The sequence below is a fragment of the Dreissena polymorpha genome, chromosome 3 (assembly GCF_020536995.1).
Source record: "Dreissena polymorpha isolate Duluth1 chromosome 3, UMN_Dpol_1.0, whole genome shotgun sequence".
Taxonomy (NCBI): domain Eukaryota; kingdom Metazoa; phylum Mollusca; class Bivalvia; order Myida; family Dreissenidae; genus Dreissena; species Dreissena polymorpha.
In genome coordinates, this window is record NC_068357.1 from 81282546 (window position 1) to 81303971 (window position 21426).

At 33.7% G+C, this 21426-nt stretch overlaps 1 protein-coding gene across 5 annotated transcripts in view; it reads left to right on the forward strand.

Annotated features, from left to right (window-relative positions):
- Positions 1–21426, forward strand: part of LOC127874955 (uncharacterized) — a 71798-nt gene that overhangs the window by 2562 nt on the left and 47810 nt on the right. For 3 of the 5 annotated variants that reach the window (XM_052419660.1, XM_052419661.1, XM_052419662.1), the window contains exon 1: positions 17124–18333. In XM_052419660.1, the coding sequence (XP_052275620.1) occupies positions 17409–18333 (925 nt within the window). In that variant the 5' untranslated portion in view covers positions 17124–17408. Of the gene's footprint in view, positions 1–2530; positions 2631–15240; positions 15323–17123; positions 18334–21426 lie in introns of those variants that run through there. The other 2 variants (XM_052419664.1, XM_052419663.1) reach the window with 2 other exon arrangements.

The following is a 21426-nucleotide window of genomic DNA, read 5'->3' on the forward strand; positions in this document are numbered from 1 at the left end:
GTATTGATAAGTTGCTAAAACAGGGTGAACAGAGTTTTGAGACACACTAAGTGCATTTTTGTTTGAAAATTGTAGTAAAGAAAATTTATATTTCCAGTTCATTATATATATCTATTTTTATGTAAATACTTTGAGTGATACTTTGCAAATTTTTTCTTAAGGAAATAATATAATATCCAATAATTTTAACCTTGCCTTCTTTAATGTTGATATAGTCTGTAAGGACAAACATGCATATTTATTTATAAAAACATTTTCTACGGGGTATCTTGAGAAAGAAATGCTACAATTTTTGTTTTGTAAGAGGCCTAAACAGAATATTCATTAAACCTTTCATATAATATGTGTGCAAATCAGTTTGATAATGTTTAGTTTCACAAAAAATATAAGCAAAGAAGTTAACTGTACAATGAAGTGCCATGAAGCATGAAGCAAGTAATTCGCCTAACAATCTTTAATATTTTTCTTCAATTATTTAGTTCTGCAATAATACTAAATAACACATTTGTTTATATATTGGAAGAACAGGCAGACAAAGATGAGAGTCTGCATGGAGTGTTTAATTAATTAGCTCCCAAGCAGCTGTGCAGTGCATGTCTTGGCTTACTGCTGGTTAACTTAGCTAATGACATTTACAAGGGGATGACTCATTCTGACATTGTGCGTATAAATGGGTCTCGCTATGTGAAAAGAGGGTTTATTGCAGGTGCGATAAGTGTCGTCCCAGATAAGCCTGTGCAGTCTGCACAGGCTAATCAGAGACCGCACTTTCCACCTGAACTTGATTTTTATCAAGAAGAGTCTTGAAAATTATAATAAAAGCGGAAAGTGTAATCCCTGATTAGCCTGTGCGGACTTCACAGGCTAATATGGGGTGACACTTAACGCTAATGCATTAAACCCCCTTTTCACAGAGCACAGCCCAAATGTATTTGTAGTACCTGTCTTCTCTTCCAATGTAAATCTTGTAACATTTGAAGCCTTGCACAAAAGACTTCCTCCAGGATTCGCTAGATATTGGAAATCCTCACGATACCACATACATTGTTATATAAATAAACATCATTTAACTGTACAAACATGACATTACAAAGGTGGAGAAAATATTACCATAAGAAGTGTAATAAAAGTGTGCTCATATGAAGTGCATTCTTTGTTTATACACTTATTCTACAACAGGAACATTTATTGTTAAAATAATATCTATAAAAAAAACTTGACATTCAAAATAAACAAAACTTGTTTACAGCAATGTCTTGTTATTTTTGAAAGACGTCTGCTAAAGGATATTATTTATTTTAGTTAAAAGAATATTATTTAAATGCAGCATCTTCAATTTGTTCATTTATAATTCCTTTTTCATGCCACAGTGCTCTTTATTTTAAAATACTTCAGTGATTTATATTTTCAAAGTATATCGTTGGACCTAACAGAAAAAAATATAAATGATGGTCCATCAAAGAAAATCATTCCATAGAAATTAATGGTCCTAGTTAACATTAACACATTAACATAAAAGTAGTTCAAAGCTATTTTATGAATAACCTTTGATGAGACAATTTTGAAATAACACTTTATGTAATACAAGAGGATCAGACCTACATGTTCAATATTAATATTAGGAAAACGTATGTTGAAATTCCTTACCGGTTATCATGGAATGTATTGATCATGTTATGAAATCTCAATTAAAGTGACATTATGAATTGTTTGGTTTTTAATGTCAGTATAATGCATGAATTGTAAATATATAATTATATAACTCATGTTTAATGCAATTAAACAGGTTAAAAAGTGTTGGAAAACATTTAATTAATCGTCATTAAATGTGATTCCACTCAAGAAAAATAGTTTGTGTTTTGAATATTTAAAATTATATGATCAATCATAGAGTATACTTTAGTTAATTATTCAAAACATGTTTGTAAATTGTTTTCAATATTATTCACAATTCATCTGCCAAAAGTGCAAATTTTGAATTTTTATCAGTAAACACATCAATAATGCAGATTTCATGTGCAGGTTTCAAAATCTTGTCTTAACAAAAACATGAATTGCCAATTTCTCTCAATAGAAGGTCGAGCGTTCCTAATTTTCCCTCATTGTTAATCCTAAACCGCTTGATTAATCTTATTGTTAACGTTTATCCGCCACAATCAGTTAGACTCTTAATTGTTTGCCGAAATTTTATGTTCTTTAGAACCATAAACACACATTTGTATATTTTAATTACATTTTATATAGGTATTTTAATACAAATTTAATGCCTGATATTGAAAGAGATTAATTTTTAAATAGTATGATATGGATCGGAGGTCGTTACATTAAGATTAATTTTAGTGACGCTTTATTTTATTCAATGATTAATGAATAGATTGTATCTTAAGTCAGTTGGGCATTTGTGAAAAGGGAATTAAGTACATACAAATACTGTTATCCTTTATTTGTTGATTGAGTTTTGAAGAGTTTATGTTATCGGAGAGTTCAATAGATCTATATACAGAAGGGGTGGCCAATTTTCTGATCGGAAGTTACAGTCAGTGTTTGCGTTTCATCGCTGGTGGACATTTAATTTGTGAGCAAAATATTCATTCTTTGGATTAATAGAGAATTTTGGATTTTCATATTTGGTATGTATGTGTGTAGAATTATACTACGTAAATTACAACACTATTTTATATAAAGAATAATGGTTTATGTTTATAGTATAGTATAGGTGTAGTATAAATTAGTAGGTATAATTATTGATATAAATAATGTCATATTGACTCAATTATGAAAAGACCATTCAGTTATCTTTAAACAAATGTTGACAAAAAAGCATTGTTTCTGTACAACAAATATTGTCTGGGCTCTAAATGAAACATTTTTGTGACTTACAATACTCATTTATTGTTATACATTTAAGATATGATTACCGGTATTTAGAACAGTTTTGACTTGGTTGAGTGTTCAAATGGAAACTTATGGTACAGTTTTTTTGTTGAGTGTTTGAATTTCTGTCATAATTTGTTAATTGCATTTACATACCAGTATCTCTATTTCATGATTATACATGGTTTATATTCTCTAATGTAACATTCACGGTCATGACTGTATTGTATTTCTCCTTTTGTTTTTTATACATTTAACCCATTTATGCCTAGCGTCTAGAAAAAAGGCCTTGGCAAACAGCGTAGACCCAGATGAGACGCCGCATGATTCGGTGTCTCATCAGGGTCTGCGCTGTTTGCTTAAAGGAATTTCTGTAAGAAATATTCTAAATATAGAAATAAATATACTAGACATCCCTAATTTTGGAAATAAATTGATCCAATTTAGAAGGATGGGAGAGTCCACTAGGCATAAATGGGTTAATGTTATTGTTAATGTTAATGAGAATAAATGCAAATATTGCCTGTATTCACCAACCCATTCATAGACTTAAGAAAAAAAATAGACATAAATGGTTTGCATTCAAGCTACAACGTACTAGTGCTTAACCCTTTACCACTTAGATACCTGTTTTGACACATTTGTAGTCCTTTAGGAAGTTACATTCAATTAAAATATCTTTCTTACTCAATTCGGGTTTTAAAGGCTTCATTTCCAACCCATAATTATTGATGAGCAGCAAACAGCATAAAACCTGAACAGACTGAACAAGAGTTCCTTGCAGGCTGTTCTTGTTTTATGCTGGTTTCAAAAGCCATTTTCACGTAGGTTCTTTCTTCTGGGGGAAAGGGTTATGTCATGCTGTACTTAAAAGTGGTAACTGCTAAGTAATAGACTCAAAATTAAAGCAAGTCTTTAAATACCTGTTTAGAGGATTATCTGTATTCTTTGTCTGAAGTTGAAGATTTGTTTGTGAACAAACAGACCTTGGAGTTCAAAATTATTACATTACATGTCATGTTGGAATCATAAAGAAATATGTCCTACCAACTTTTTGTAATGAAGAACTTAAGTGTCAAATTAATAAAATATTTTGTTATCTTTTTTTATCTTTTTTCATTAATGGTAACATGTACATCAGGAAATACATTTGAGTCTGTCTGTGGGAAAATAGGGCTTAATGCAGGTGCATTAAGTACTTTTCCACTGTGTAGTATGCACAGACTTATCAGGGATGACACTTTCTGCCTTGATAGAATTTTTTGGGACTGTGGTCTAGTGGCAGGATGCTGGTTTAGGAATCCGAAGGTCCTTGGTTCTAATCCCGCTCAGACCAGGGAATTTTCCTGAGCAAACAATTAATCTCAGGCTTGCTCCTCTCCACCCATAAGTATAAATTAAATGGGCCTGTGAGGTAGATAAGTAAATGAGCTGTGGCTGCATACTACACCAAATGTAAACGGACGACCTATATCCCAGTGATCGGGGGGGGGGGGGGGGGGGGATGTTAGTTCAATACATGAGCCGCGTTCTGAGAAAACTGGGCTTAATGCATGTGCATTAGGTGTTGTCCCAGGTTTGACTGCTTTTATGACGTTTTTCATTTAAATGAAGTCTCTGCTTAGCAAAAATCCAAATTTGGCAGAAAGTGTCGTCCCTGATAAGCCTGTGTGGACTGCACAGGCTAATCTGGGATGACACTTTATGCACATGCATTATGCCCAGTTTTCTCAGAACATGACTCAATATTAGAAAAAACACACAAGTTATTGGGTCCATCTTGAGAGTCACTATGCTGCCCAATAGGTATAAGCTATTTGTATGAGTTGTCATGATGGCGTTGTAATTTTTTGGATTTCTATCCGAGATAAAAAATATAAGGTAATGTCCATTAAAATATATATTTGTCAAAAATTATTCAGTTTCAAGTGTCTGTGGTAATAACGCAAAACACTAAGAAATGCTATGAAACTTTGTGTATGTATCACTCCAATGAATAATTCATGAATCAATGTAGTTCAATGAAAATTCAAAATCAAGCAGACAAGAACATCTGTATACAAAAACTGTGTCTTACAGGGATATCTGCAAAACATCAGGTAAACATTGGAGAGTAATTGTGGTTGAATGGTTGGTATTTGTTGGCATTGGTTTGAATGGTTATTACAATTAGACAGCAGAATATGTAGACTTTGAGGTAGGCTTATCAGCATGAATCACAGACTATTGTTTTAACGAGTAGTAATGTTTTCCTTTCATTGGGGTCACTCCAGATGCAGTTCGCTGAGGCGTAGTGGATATGGTGTCTGCCTAGTGACCGGGTGGTCACGGGTTTGATCCCCACTGTGGGAGCGTTCCTGAAATTTAGATCTATCCTATAGACACCAAGTACTGGTTTTTGTCCCAGGAAACGGACTCGAGAGCGTTACAAATAAGTAGTAAGTACATAAAAAATACAATCAAAACTAAAATACATGTAAACAGGTTTAAACTAAACTAAACCCCAGTTGTATTTATGAGACATAATATTGGGCTGTGCTCTGTGAAAAAGGGTTTAATGCAGTCTGCATAGGCTAATCAGGGATGACACTTTCCGCCTAAACTGGATTTTTTCTAAGAAGAGACTTTCTGGAAACAAAAAATACCATAAAGGCGAAAAGTGTTGAAAATTTCCATTTTTGTTTGTTTTGTTGTTATTTAGAATCAAGTTCATGTGCAATAAGGCTATGGTGGCTATTGCATATTAAATATTGTAGACTGCGCAGGCAAAACTGGGATGACACTTTAGTAACGCACATGCATTTAACCCCTCTTTCACAGTGCACGGCTTATGTAGATTCCTTGCCATAAATAAAGGAACACGTGCTATATGATAATAAGGATTCTATTTTGCTGGTGCAGCAGAATGTTCAATTTGTGTTTGTATTGTTGTTATTTATCAAGTTAATGTGGAAAAAGGCTATGGTGGCTACCCCGGCGAAATGTTGTTCATGATTTCATGAACACTTCAAGCCAATCAAGAACTGTTCATGAACGGTTCTGAAAAAGTTCCTGAGCTTGGTTCATGAACTTTTGGACATGAACTGGTCTTAAGACATGTTCATGAACTGTTTATGAATTATTGTTGAACATTTCAAAGTTCATGAACAGTTCTTCGTCTAACCATAAATACTTAGTGATGAACATTTCATGCACAAGTATTTCTAATGTCTTTTCTGAGACAGACTTTAAGGATCCATCATGAATAATTCATGAATTCCTTTGTGCTAGATGTTTCATACATATTTTTGAAAGTAATATTGAAATGTCTAGCATACAAATCTTGTAGATTTGTGAAACCTGTGAAGTTAGTATGAATATGCATAGTACTTTCACCACTGTAAGTTAGAGTTCTTGACCTGTTCTAGAGAATTTTAAGAACATTTGTACAAGAACTGTTCAAGAACTGCCTTCAGGAACACTTCAATAACTTTTTAAGGACCTTTCCTGTTCTTGAATTATTCTTAAACTATTCTTGAACACTTTAAGAACTTTTTTGAACAACATGTTTCCTTCTGATGTTCTTAAACAGGTCTACACAATGTTTTTGAACGTATGATGGACTTTTTAAGAATCCAATATGTTCTTAAAAGGATCTGTCATTGTTCTTGGAAGACTTAAAAGACAAGTTTAAGAACGTTTTAAGGACATCTTATTTCAAGAACAGTTTAAGATGATATCAAGAACTCAATGTACATTGCATTGCTGTTTTTACAAAGAAAGAATATTGTGTGCACAGGAAGTTGAAACGGAAGGCACATGGTTTATGTTATATTTGAAAATGTAAGTCTTTAATAAATTACCGGCTGAACTGATCAGCCATTGGTTCCATTTCAAGTTCTTTGGCACTGTTAGTGTAACCATTTCAGGGAAACCATTGATTAGTAAATGATTCTTGAACTGAAAATGAGACTATTCATAATCTTTTCAATACATGAATTATTCATGAACATATAGTGCAAAGTTGTATTATGAAATTTAAAGAGTATTATCAAACCACTTGTATCTCAGTTATTAGTGTTATATTTAAATTATTGTTATATGTTGCTATCAATATGTTAAGTGCTAATACAAGACTTGTTTCTTCTTACCCTGACCTGTTTGTTGAGCTTTAGTAACACTTATGATAACCTTTGCATAAATTGACAAATTCTTGTTCATGAATAGTTCATGAACACTTCATGCCACCTCAGTTCATGAACTCTTGGAGAACTATGGTTCATTAACTATTCACTTACAGTTCGTGAACAGAAAATGAGCCATTGAAAAATAGAAGGAAAATGTTCATGAACTGTTTGTGAACAGCAAAACCCTGAAGAATTTTTCAAGAATTGTGTTGTTCATGAACTGTTCAAGAACACTTCATGCCATTGATGTTCATGAATAGTTCATGAACATTTCATGTCATAATGGTTCAAGAATAGTTCATGAACACTTCATGCCACACGGGTTCAAGAATAGTTCATGAACACTTCATGCCATAAGGGTTCAAGAATAGTTCATGAACACTTCATGCCATTAGGTTTCAAGAATAGTTCATGAACACTTCATGCCATTAGTGTTCATGAACAGTTCATGAACTAAAATTTCAAGAACTTTTCACAGACGTGGCTCATTTTCTGTTCACGAACTATTCGTGAACAGTTCATGAACTCAGTTCACGACCAGTTCATGAACTGTTCACGAATTATTCGTGAACTGCAGAACAACATTTTGCAGGGGTATTGCATATTAAATATAGTGGCCATTTTGCAATCAGGAAGTCCCAGAATCGATTCTCACTCATCGAACTTAAAAAAAATATCCAAAGACACCAAGTACTTGTTTTTCACAGGAACAGACTTAAGAGTTAACAAGTTAGCCAATTGCTTTTGAAGCAATAGAACTGAAGTAAAAAAGTTAAAAAAAATATTTATGTGCAATGACTTGCTTGTTGAAATGCACATGACTATAACTATTTCCAAAATTAATGAGGTTGCCATGGTTATCCAAAATTTTTAAAAAAGGAAGATATTCATAGAATATTTGTAAAAACTAAGTTCATAGTTAAATTAATAAATATATAGAATTGAAAAAGCCCAGGAAGTTTCCCCGTTTAAAATGTTAAAGATAATCACACCTTTTCCCATAAACACTTGTGTTGTTAAAGTATGGTACTTTCAGGGTTAAGTTAAATTTAAATATAAGACAAAACTGTTAATCTAAATGAAATGTGCTCTGTATAAAAGGGGTTTAATGAATGTGCGTAAAGGGTCATCCCAGATTAGCATGTGCAGTCCTCACAGGCTAATCAGGGACAACACTTTCTGCCTAAATTGGATTTTTGCTAAGAGGGGACTTGCTTCAAACAAAAAAATACATAAACGCGCGAATGTGTTGCCCCAGATTAGCCTGTGCAAACTGCACAGGCTTGTCTGGGGTGACATTTTACGCACATGCATTAAACTGCGTTTTCACAGAGCACGTCCCAAATTATTTTCTTAATAATGTGCTTCTACTGCATGCTGGCTGCACCATCAACATTAGATCGCCTGCTAACACCTTAAACTTGTTTCATCTGAAATACTTACCGTATGAGATAAACAGAGACCTGTTTCTATATAGCTTGATAGCTGGTTGACTGCTATTTGGTAGAATGATAGTTAGTTGAATGATAGTAAGTTGAATGATAGTTGACTGATAGTTGGTTGACTGATAGTTGGTTGACTGATAGTTGACTGATAGTTGGTTGACTGATAGTTGGTTGACTGATAGTTGGTTGACTATGATGGTTAGTTGTCTGATAGTTAGTTGACTGATAGTTGACTGATAGTTGGTTGACTGATAGTTGGTTGACTATGATAGTGAGTTGACTGATAGTTAGTTGACTGATAGTTGACTGATAGTTGGTTGACTGATAGTTGGTTGACTTATAGTTAGTTGACTGATCGTTAGTTGACTGAAAGTTAGTTGACTGATAGTTGACTGATAGTTGGTTGACTGATAGTTGGTTGACTGATAGTTAGTTGACTGATAGTTAGTTGACTGATAGTTGGTTGACTGATTGTTGGTTGACTGATAGTTGGTTGACTGATAGTTGGTTGACTGATAGTTAGTTGGCTGATAGTTAGTTGACTGATAGTTAGTTGACCGATAGTTAGTTGATTGATAGTTGGTTGACTGATAGTTGGTTGACTGATAGTTGATTGACTGATAGTTAGTTGACTGATAGTTAGTTGACTGATAGTTAGTTGACTGATAGTTGGTTGACTGATAGTTGTTTGGGTATTTTTATAATTTAGAGAAAACAACAAAAACACATTGTTAAATAGGATGGGCTCTTAGTTCAATATTATAAAGAGAAAGAGGCGATAATATGATATTGCTTCGCTATCGCCGTGTTACTATCTCCGCCAATTCATATAACTAAATGTGCTTGTTTGCTGATTAAAGCACCTGTATACTGAAAATGATGAAATGATAGAAGATTGCATCAGTTCACAATAAAGAAAATGAGAGTTGTTTCAGTGAAAACTATTTGATTTGTTAGAAATACATTTTAAGTTAAATTTATTTTCGAAAGTTATTGTTGCCAATAGAGAAGAGCCATTCTCTGTGAAAAGACTGTGAAGTGCTATGCGTAAAGTGTCGTCCCAGATTAGCCTTTGCAGTCCACACATGCTCATCAGGGACGACACTGTCCACCTTCTGGATATTTGTTTAAAAAAAATGTTCTTTATACTCGTAATTTGGGTTGACCCTTGATGCAAATGCATTAAGCCCCATTTTCCCAGATCGAGGCTCATTGACTTTACCATACAGGCATCACATTCCGTTTCTTGTATTGAAAATGTATTCATCACATTTACCAAATCTCTATTATTTGACAGAAGTAACTGTTATTGTTGGCAAGCTGTCTTTTAAAATTGATGTCTGCAAAGTTTAAGTTTTTAAGTATTAGTGAACTGTATCCGATTGTGTTCTATAAAGCCTTAAAGGGTAGAGTTATCTTGATTTTGTTCTTGATGTTCTTTTATAAAAAATATTTTCTCTTAATAAAATGAACACATTTGCGGTATTTGTAATATATCAGATTGACTTTTCACAGTCTATTAATAAGTTTGCGTATTGGCCCACATTACTTATTCTAAAACATTCCATTTAAAATTCTTAACAGTAAAACTGAATAAATTAAATGAAATAATTATTTCCACCAGAAATTGACGTCATATCTAATTATCCTGTAAATGACATTTTTAAATACCTACTTACCCAAATGAATTGCTTTTCATTTTTATGTTAATGACACATTTTAATCCATTATTTGGTTAAACTAACCTATTGCATTCAGAAGTAAAAGTAGATATTTATTAGATTTAAAAAGGTTTTGATTTTTATTTATTTATCAATTTAGAAAAAAGTGATTTCAACAAGCTGTGTTTTATTTTGTTTGTTACTTTTTACATATTTATTTTTTATTTAACTTATCTACCAAATTTTAGCTGAATTTTTTTAATTTACTCATGTTAATAATTTTTAGCACTTTTCACCTTTGATAACCTGTTTTAATGTACAATAACAACAGCAACACAATTACCCCTACTGGCCTTTGAAGCCGCACAGCAGAAATTTAAGAGAAAAAGTCCAAAGATCATAACTACACCAAAAATCAATGGACTGAAGCAAAACTTCTGTAAGTCATGTAGGTGGACTCACAAATCAAAAAGCAGCTAAATATCTCAAGTGTTTCATAAAAATCCTCTGAAAAACGGTTAATATGGAGAAAATAACTTCCGAAATGAAACACTTCATCTGTAAGTCATGTAGGTAGACTCACATAACAAAAATTAGCTCAATATCTGAAAGTGTTGTGTAAATAACCTCCAGAAAAAAGAATGCCCAACAGACTGACAGTCTGCTATATGCCACTCTACCGTCTTGTTGTTATATTAAATTTTAAACAAAGAATCAAAATTGAGTTTATATTTTTACACCTTTTCAATTATACCCCAGTAACTCACTGGCAAATGTAGGAAAACAATCTAAGTCTTTCAACTAATCAATGGATAGGGATTATGTTTTAAACAAAGAATCAAAATTGTGTTTATATTTTTACACCTTTTCAATTATACCCCAGTAACTCACTGGCAAATGTAGGAAAACAATCTGGGTCTTTCAACTAATCAATGGAGAGGGATTATTTATTGATTCAGAAGACTGAAGAGGGGCTTAGTGTCCCACACTTCATGAATCAGTTCTGATATTTTCAACAAAGCTCTGCTTGTTGGCTTAGTGTGAAAACCTGCCAGAAATATTAATCCCACTTAATGTATTTTAATTTTGGTCTTGATAGTGGGCAGACAAAATTAGCAATACACTTATGTCATTGTAATAATAAGACATGTACCCATGTTGGCAAAAAGATTTGCCAATTTCAATTTCTTCCACTTTGTTGAAACAATCTCTGCATATTTTAAAGGAAAGAAAGCTCTCAGACTTTTATATCACATCTTGCAGGCATTCCCTATAGTTATTTCAACAACAAAGAACAAAGTACAACAATTTCACCAGGTATAAGCTTTATGGGTGGCAGAAATTGATTCCAGTTAGTTTAAACATCCAATGTCACAACATGTTTCCAGACTCACATTCCTAGCACGAAATAAAACGAATATTGAGTACTGTAACCTTTATTACAAAAAAGATTTACTAATACAATGAATTCCTGGGCATTTTTAAGGATTGCAGGTTGGGAAAACTTGCAAAATTCACATTGATTATTCTAAATTTACACCTTTTTTTTCGATTTTTTTTGTTTGATAATTTTCTTTGAAACAAGAGCAGGAAAATATCATTAAAATGGTTGTAACAATTCTATGCTTTATAAACATAGAGCCAGGCTTCACAGGCTAATCTGGGATGATACTTTCCGCCTAGACTGAATCTTCATTAAGAAGAGACTTCCTTAAAAGAAGTTACTCCTTAAATTGGGTAAAGTGTTGTCCCTGATTATCTTGTGCAGCCTTGTGCATATCTTCCTAATCTGGGGTTACTTTAATAAGGCACATGCATTAAGCCTTTCAGTGCGGGAACCGAACTTTAAAGGCCTTTGCAAACAGTTTGGATCCAGATGAGACGCCACAGAATGTGGCGTCTCATCAGGATCCAAACTTTTTGCTATTCTGATAGTATTCTTTGAAAAAAAATCGAAGAAAATGCTAATTTTAGAAATTGAGCAGACAACATTTTTGCAGACGACAAATTTCCCAGCATGCATAGGGTTAAGCCTGGGTGATCCAAGAGACCGGCTCCTATGTATGTGCATGGCAGAAAATACTGAGCAGATGGTGAAGATGTTCTGTGCTTTGCATTTATAAATGGGCTGTGCTCTGTGAAAAGGGGGTTTAATGCATGTGTGTAAAGTGTCGTCCCAAATTAGCCTGTGCAATCTGCACAGGCTAATCAGGGATGACACTTTCCGCCTAAACTTGATTTTTGCTAAGAAGAAATTTTCTTGAAGTGAAAAATATAAAAGCGTATAGTGTTGTCCCTGATGAGCCTGTGCAGACTGCACAGGCTAATCTGGAACGACACTTTACGCACATGCATTAAACCCCTTTTTTCACAGAGCACGGCCCAAATCTTTGGTACATTAGTCATTACCAGTGTATTACGTCTGATTAAACAGCAACATAAAGAATTTATCCATAAGCAACACAAATGTTAAACAGGTAGGACAATTTGAAAATACAATATTGAATTCTTGTTCAAACAAATCGTGCAATATTATGTTGACAAAACAAACAGTTGCCTGTATGATTGCCGTAACCAGCAAGGACACATACAAATAGATAGGCTATTCAATAGCACTTTAGCCATAATTTTTAAATAAATCAACAAGTAAATATTGTACCCTTGTTCATGGCTTTTTAAATGGTTCAATACTTAAACATAATTTCAGTTTAAACCTATTATTTTTAGCTCATTACATTTTAAGTACTACTACTCATTTGAAACACTCTTGTGTCCGTTTCCTGGCACTATAACCAGTACCCTGTGTTAAATTGTTGTACCTTGATTAACTAGATTAAGAACTAAAGTATGGTATCTTTATGTGTGTAACATTTAAGTAATGTTAGTTTTGCAATCGCCCAGTCTATGATTATGGTGTTTGTAATGCATGTATTGGATAGAACTCAACCTGCAACTGTATATGAACCCCGCTCTGCGAAAACAGGGCTTAATGCATGTGCTTTCGTGGTATTGTTTTGTTTAAAGGAAGTATCATCAAAGCAAAAATCACTTTCAGGCAGAAAGTGTCATCCCCGAATAGCTTGTGCAGACTTCTCAGTCACTACTGTGACAACACAACGCATTTGCATTAAGCCCCATTTTCCAAGAAAGAGGTTCATAAAATATTATGGACTCAATATAGAAGAGTAAATGTTTCATAAGCAGCTGATGAGCCAGTCTGTCTTACTTACACCCCATATATTTGGGTGTTTAAAGTGAACATACTGTGATTAAGAGGCAAATTAATATAACCTTGATAACAAATTAAATTGCTTTATTAGTCAATTACTTTTAATATATAAAATTAAACACATTTATCTAAGATTTTTGTTTACGAGAGACTTCTTTTTAAAAGAAATTTTCCATTAAGGCTACTATTCCATCTGTCCGCATCCGTATCTGCATCCGTATCTGCAAAATCATAATACGGACGCTATATTCCATTTATCCGCATACGTCAAACGTATCTTTCTTTTTCGGAAAAACTTCTGAACTGAAAACAATTGTATGCAGAAGAGTTTTCCCATGTTTTGTTAATTGGTGCTGCTGTTGCTCATGCGAAGAAGTGTAAATGAAAGCACAGGTGGTGGGCACGTGCAATAGTAAGTAATCGCCAAACATTTGGAACTTACAACTATTTAGTTAAAGAACTTGAACTTGCTGATGAGGAGTTAAGGTTACTTTAGACTTAACAAACAACAATTTGGATACGTTCTCTCTCTAGTTGAAGAGTTTATTTCAAAGAAATCTGTTACAAGACAGACCATTGGAGCCAAACAACGCCTAGCTATTTGCTTGCGGTAACTATAAATATTTTGTTTGAGTCAATAATTTGATTTTTATATACGTTTATTCAACTTAAATGTACTTACATATAGGCAACATAAACTTAATCAACAATCATAAGCATAAAACAATATCAAATGATGCATATAATGTATTTAGAAAAAAAATGTTCTCGAAAAGAACTGTGTTTCACTGTACTTGAGACATTAAACGAACAAGGAAAATATGTCACTTTAATTTGTCACAAAATTGTGGACAATCGCTCGTTTTACTGTTAGGTTTCCATAGCAGCACTCAAAATGTTAAGTCCTGTTTGTTGTTCGCCGGTCTGGTTGTCCTGTGCCTGTGCCACACCTGGGTAGGCCACATAACTAGCTGTGGACATATGCTGGAAACCATGCTCTTGGTTAACAGATGACAATAACGATTGTTGTAATCTATGCTCAGGCACGGGCTGGCTGTAATTGTTTAGACCTGAAGGATATGTAGGCGGTGACAAAATAGCGTTCGACTCCGCGTTATACAAGTCCATATAAATCTGTAACTGGAGCCATGATTGACTTTCTTTAGACAACTGTTTGGCACGAAGTGCACACTTTTCATTATATGGATAAAACTGAAAATTATGATTGAGATAATTGGTATGAAGGACAAGCGTGAATTTAAGTAGATATAAGGTACAAATCATCATTCTGTCTGTAAAAGAATACAAATGGTAAATACCTGAAACATCTTCTTCTTTTCCAAACATTTGAGGTAAAATCTGAGTCACGATATGAAGAACTGCGTTGATTGTATAGTTCCGGGTAATTTTTCACCAATTCGATAAGTTTTTCAGTTGATTTTTGAGATGACAGCTTTCCCCTCATCGTGCTAAATGCCGTCCGTATCTCGTCCGCATCCGCATTAGAATGCTCACTTGTATCTGCATCTGCATATCCGCATCCGTAAAAGAATGCTCACTCGAGCGTTCTTTTGCGGATGCGGATATGCAGATGTGGTTACGGATGGGGATGAATGGAATAAGCACAGTGCATTTCAACTGGTTCTATTTTTTTGCGGATATGCGGATGCGGATGCCGATACGGACAGATGGAATAGCAGCCTAAAGCAGAATGTGTTGTCCCTGATTAGCATGTGCGGAAAGTCCAGGCTGATCTCAGATGACACTTAATGCCCCCTTTCCCCAAGGCTCGGCTCATGTTTGCTCCTTAATCATTTTGTACAACACAAGTTACTCTACTCAATGTTTATTTTATTTCATTCTAGGAATGCGGCCTGGAAACATGTTGTGACATTGGATGTTTGAACAAACTGCAATCAATTTCTGACACTTACAAGAGCGTATCAGGTACGTGAAATTGTTATACTTGTTATTGTTATACTTTGTTGGTTTTTGTTGATTTGTTTTAAATATTTTGAATTATGTGAGTCATGTTTATGATTAACACTTGACATACAATCAACATTTTAACCCTTTGCATGCTGGGAAATTTGTCGTCTGCTAAAATGTCCTATGCTGAATTTCTAAAATTAGTATTTTCTTCAATTTTTTTCAAATAATACTATCAGAATAGCAAACAGTTTGGATCCTGATGACACGCCACATTTTGTGGCGTCTCATCTGGATCCAAACTGTTTGCAAAGGCCTTCAAAATTCGGTTTCAGCACTGGAAGAGTTAAGGTAGTTCATTTATGACTTTTTTGTTCTTGCCAGTTTAACCTTTCCCACTCTGACAGAAGCAAAGTGAAAATGGCCATGTGCAAACAGCATAAAACCAGAACAGCCTATGAGTAACTTGCTGGCTGTTAGGTATTATGCTGTTTGCAGCTCATCAGTATCTAAGGGTTGGAAATGAGGCCTTTAAATTTATTTTTTTTTTTAATGAGGCCTTTAAAACTTGAATCTAGTAAGAAAGGTCTTTAATTAAATTAATTTCCTAAGGACTACAAATGCGTAAAAATACCTATCTTATTGGTTAATGGAATGTCAGATGGAACAATACCCGGGTAGTTATATCAACTTTTATATACAAGTATTTAAGTTCCTTTATTACATAGATAATCATATTAAGACATTTGAAGATTGCTAATAATTTGTTTAATTAGTTCTCATTACTAAGATTATTTTCAAGCTATTACATTAGTTTTATATTCAAACACCCTGTTTTTGTTTAAAGTACTTAAAAAGTATTACAGTTATTAACTTTAAAAAATGTAAAATTCATTGAAGTTGAAAGGTAACATTGTTCACCCTTTTTCCAATCTAAGTTAAAAAAAAACTAACTAAATACAGAAAAAGTCATGGACATAACTGGATCTACCCATAGCGTCCACTTCCACAGTCCGCACAGGCTAATCTGGGACGACAATTTACACACATGCATTAAACCCCCTTTTCACAGAGCAAGGCCCATATTAAATTTACTATAAAATTGCCATAAAAAGCACAAGTGAGTTGTGTTATCTTACTGTAACAGTTGTTTTGTTCTGCATAATTGATCCAAAGTGCTAGGTTAGATAGGTGGGGCAGATGTTGAGATAATTGCCGGTTCCCCCATTGTACAATTGTATCATAATATTTAGTTTAACAGACAAAGTACTTTTCCAACCTGCAATTAAGTTCAAGTCTTCTGTCAGTGTCCGCTGTTTTGGTCTGTGCTCTGGCCTTCACATGATGATTTTTTGTTGGATATGCAGGTACCCTATATAAGACAGGATTAACCTGGGCGAACAAAGGCATATGGAACTATATATAGTTTGTCTAATGATAAATGCTGATTCACTTAGAATTCTCAAGTGCTACTTTTATAATAGGTACTTTAAATGAACGGACAGATCAGACAGATAGTGTTTAAATTTTTAATTAATGTTCATAGTTTGATATAATATACAAAGTTTGGAAATAAAATGTGTGTTGGTTTCATCTTTTAATATATATGTATCATGTAATTATGTCTGATGCCTTTAGTGAAATAAAGTCAATGAAAAACATGTGAGCAATTTATTTCTTTCATTTCTCCATGGGTGAAAGATTTTGAGAGCTGTGAGAACCATTAAATTCCAGTCTGGTGTTCTGCCAGAAAAAAAGTGATACCAATCTAGCAGAAGGGAAAAGTGAGTGTTGCTTATACATTCCATCATAGCCTCTCTGGAAGTGGCATAAAACACAAGCAGTCTACCAGGAATCTCTTGGTGTCATTAACAATGAATTGTAAACTGAGTCTTGAGCTCATTATGCTAATAGTGTTTGTTAGCCTGCTAACAGAAGTAAGTGTCCAGCCCTGCTCATAATTTGATGATGGACACAATAAGGATTCAGTGTTATGATTAAGAATCTAGATAAAGGAGAGATTCTGTACAGTCTGTATGCAAAATATGTGAATTAACTTTGCGAAGTTGTTTGCTGGAGATATACAGTCTGAGAGAAATAAGCTATGGGGAAAACTTTTCAGGGGAGTCATAAACATCAGGGAGTGTCTGGGAATGCTTCAAAGAGTTGTGGGGGACAGAAATGCACAGATATTAAGAAAAAGACCTTTTTTCGAGGAGATAAAAGGAGCGACGGGTCTGAAAAAGTGTTTGGAAAGAGGGGGCTGGTTCTGAGGGGTTTTGAAGGGGTTTCTGGCAGGGATGGTTCTGCATGTCTGGTTAATACGGATTCTTGTGAAGTGTGGTGTGTATGTAAATTAGTGAAACCCTGCCAGAAGTGCAGGGAAAGAGACCGAGAGGATAACGATTCTGCACCAACTCCAGATAATAAGTTTTCTAGGGTTTTAAATGGGTACATGACAATAAGTGCTGATGACGAAGAAGACCGAACAGAATCTGGGTCTGTGACTCCCAAATCAGACGAAAATCACACTAATGGTGTTTATTACAAAGAGGACTGCTTGTTGAGTGCACATTTGGACAATTTAGCTCAATGTAATAGAATTTACCCAGAGCTGGGCAGTAAGACGAATGTTGAATCAAAGTTAAGAAATGGTCTACCAGCCGAAAAATGCCTTAATCAGACAAATAATGCTGGTTTAGCGAGGAATTTAATGGTGAAAGTTGGTGAAGAAAGAGTTGAAAACGGGTTCAAAAATGGTGCCACCCAATTTAAGTCAGTTGGTTTTTATGCGTCTGATCTCAGCGAAGCTAGCGAAAGTATTGGAATAAATTTGGAAGAACTATTTCAGAAACTTGATGAGCTGAACAAGGCGCACGAGGGCTTAGCATGTGAGCAAGGGATCAATGAACCTCGACTTGCTGATTCTCCACATGGTACCCCTTCCTCAGAAATGGACTCAGCCTCCGTGTGCTCGGGTTTTGATCACTTTGACTTCGACACCAGCTTTTGTTCACTAAAAAGTACAGGTAAGGTTCTGTTATGTTTGGTTGAATTAAATATGTGTGTAACCCAGGGTTTTTTTTGGCCCGATTTTATAGCCGAAATTCGGCTATGTTCCCAATCCCCAAAAATATACTTTTTTCACAAAATGTGGCAAAAAATTCCCAATTTCCCCCCCCCCCCCCCAAAAAAAAAAAATTTTTTTTTTTTTTTTTTTTTTTTTTTTTTTAGAAAGAAGTCTTATTCGTATTTTATCTCAATTTCAATTCAATTACATCTAACAAAGTATTATATGATTTTGTTCTTTTAATTTGAATGATTATAAAGAGTTATATCAAATTTAGTATTTCCCTAATCAGTGGACTTTTCATGTGGAAAAAAAGGCTAATTTAATTTATTTTCCCAATTTCATGAAAATGCCGATAAAATTCCCAATTCCAAAGCCATGGGCTATCTTCCCAAAAAGTGGGAAAAAATACCCCTGGTGTAACCAATTTATTTAAACATGGTGTTATAAATAATATATGTAAATCACGAACACAGTTTGATCATCAACATTTGTTTCTTGAGAAACAGCTGTATTTGTATATTTGTTTTGTATTAGATATGTATCAACATTATTATTATACAACAAATGTGAACATGTGTAAAATTAATAATGTGTTTAAAAGCTCCAATAGCACCAACTTAATGTAAATCAAATACATTTTTTATGTATTTTCTTCAAAGAATGCTTTAGTTCTGTATTAATGATCTGCAAAATTAAGTTTCTCAATAATAGAACAGATTAAAATAATTATGACAAGAAAATGAGTTGAAGGTACTTAAATATGTTACACTATTCATAATTATAAAAAAAGCTTTTAAGGGACCTTTTCACGTTTTGGTAAATTGACAAAATTGAAAAAAACGTATATTAGTTTTGTTATTTGCGAGTGAACAGAAATATTAAACCTTTACCATGCTCTAAAATATTAATTGTATGCTTCTTTTGACGATTTAAAAAACTGAAAATTAAAAAGCGTTAAAAACGGGAAACGAATTAATAATTTGGAGGGTTCTGTTGTTATCTTTATGATTTGTTACATTACAAGGATTACTTATATAATGTATAAAATACGCTACTCACTCTATGAGCACGAATGGCCAAGTGGTTTAAAGGGGCCTTTTCACAGATTTTGGCATGTTTTGAAGTTTATCATTAAATGCTTTATATTGATAAATGTAAACATTGGATCTAAAAAGCTCTAGTAAAAAAATCTAGAATAAAATTTAAAAAAGAAACAGAAGTAAACCTCAGCAGGGCTCGAACCACTGACCCCTGGAGTAAAAAGTCCGCGACCTAGACCACTCGGCCATCCTTCCAGATGCAATGACAGGTGTATTATATACTCTATATAAGTAATCCTCGTAATTTCACAAAATATAGCGACAACAACAGAACTCTCCAAATTATTAATTCGTTTCGCGTTGCAATGCTTTATAATTTTCAGGTTTTTAAATCATCAAAAGATGCATATAATGGCTATTTTAGAGCATGGTAAATGTTCCGTATTACTGTTTCCTCACAAATATCATAACTAAAACGAAAATTTGCGAATCTGAAACAACTTTTTTCAATTTTGTCAATTTGCCCAAACGTGAAAAGGCCCCTTTAAGGCTATTAGACTTTAACTTAAAAAAGTAAGTTGTTCGAGCCCAGTAATTAGGGCTACCTTTTTTTTGTTATTTTACTTGAGCTTTTTTGTTCCAATGTTTACATTTATCAATTTCAAGCATTTAATGACAAACTTCAATACATGCCAAAATCTGTGAAAAGGTCCCTTTAATGTAATGCCTTAATTTTAACAAGTTGTTACATCTTATGCTTTGCAATGCTTTCCCACAAATAATCAGTAAAATAAGCAACATTGTTGGCACTGTGTTCCTGAAGTATATTTGGCTTTCCTGCTGTAAATGCAAACATAACACAATACATTATTTTGGGAATCTTGACAAATTTCTGACAAATGCAAGTTGCACAACACATCTGTATGTATGCAACCAGAGCCAGGTACCCATGGTGCACCTATCCAAGAATAAAAGTTGTTTCTAAGAAACACAGGTAATCATCAATATATCTGCATCACACCTAAGTGGTGTGGAAAAAGACTTGTTGTTGCCAAAATTTTACCCAGCCAAAGGCGTTGTTCTCCTGCTATTTCTGAATCTTTTTTAGCAGTTAATCACCAGGTGTTCCTTTTATTCCTTATCATTAGTTTGATAATAATTGTCAAATTCCTGTGTTATATTTAAGTTTTACTGCATGATGGTTGTTGTGCATCTAATGTCACATTTAACTGAAAAGCAACTTAACAAATACATGTACTTTGGTTTTGAAGAAAATGCTGGTCAAAGGTATTATTTTAATTTTCTTTTATTGGGCCTGCACCTGTCCATTTTGCTCTGCATCTGATTTTTTCAAAAGATGTTTTTTATTTTGCTGAAAATTACATATTTTAAGCCTAATGCTGTTTACTTTTTCTATTTAAACAATCATAAACAATATTATTTTATTCAAAGAACAATAACTGGATTAAGAGGTAACTATTGGCAAAATCTTAATCTTTGAGTGTGTTTGTCAGAAAAGTTCTATAAATTTAGACCATAGATTTGTTTATTCTACGCTTTGCGCTCGCCTCTGACTATTTCGAAGATGGAATAAAAGTATTTTATTTTTATTTTTCTCATTGGCTCCAATTTTTTGGGGAACAAATTCCATCAAGCAATTTATGATTTTGTAAAGGCCTTAGGTAGAAAATGACTCCTGACTTGTTTGAAGATCTTTATCAGGTTCTTGTAGCATATTTTTTATTTGTATAAGATAAGTTTCCATGCCATTTCTGAGCAACAAAAGCATTATATAATCATCTTTCAATTACCTATGTTTTTAAGGCCCTATGCAGAACACAGAGAAAGTGTTTTCCCAGAAATGAGATTTACCTAATCCTGGATTTTGAAGCTGGTTGCAAAACATATCCATCTGCTTTTTATGTTATGAATGAGTCAATCATGGAGTTATGATAATTTGGTGCAAATTACCCACAGTTTGTGCCAGTTATATGTTGTAGATTTGTAAT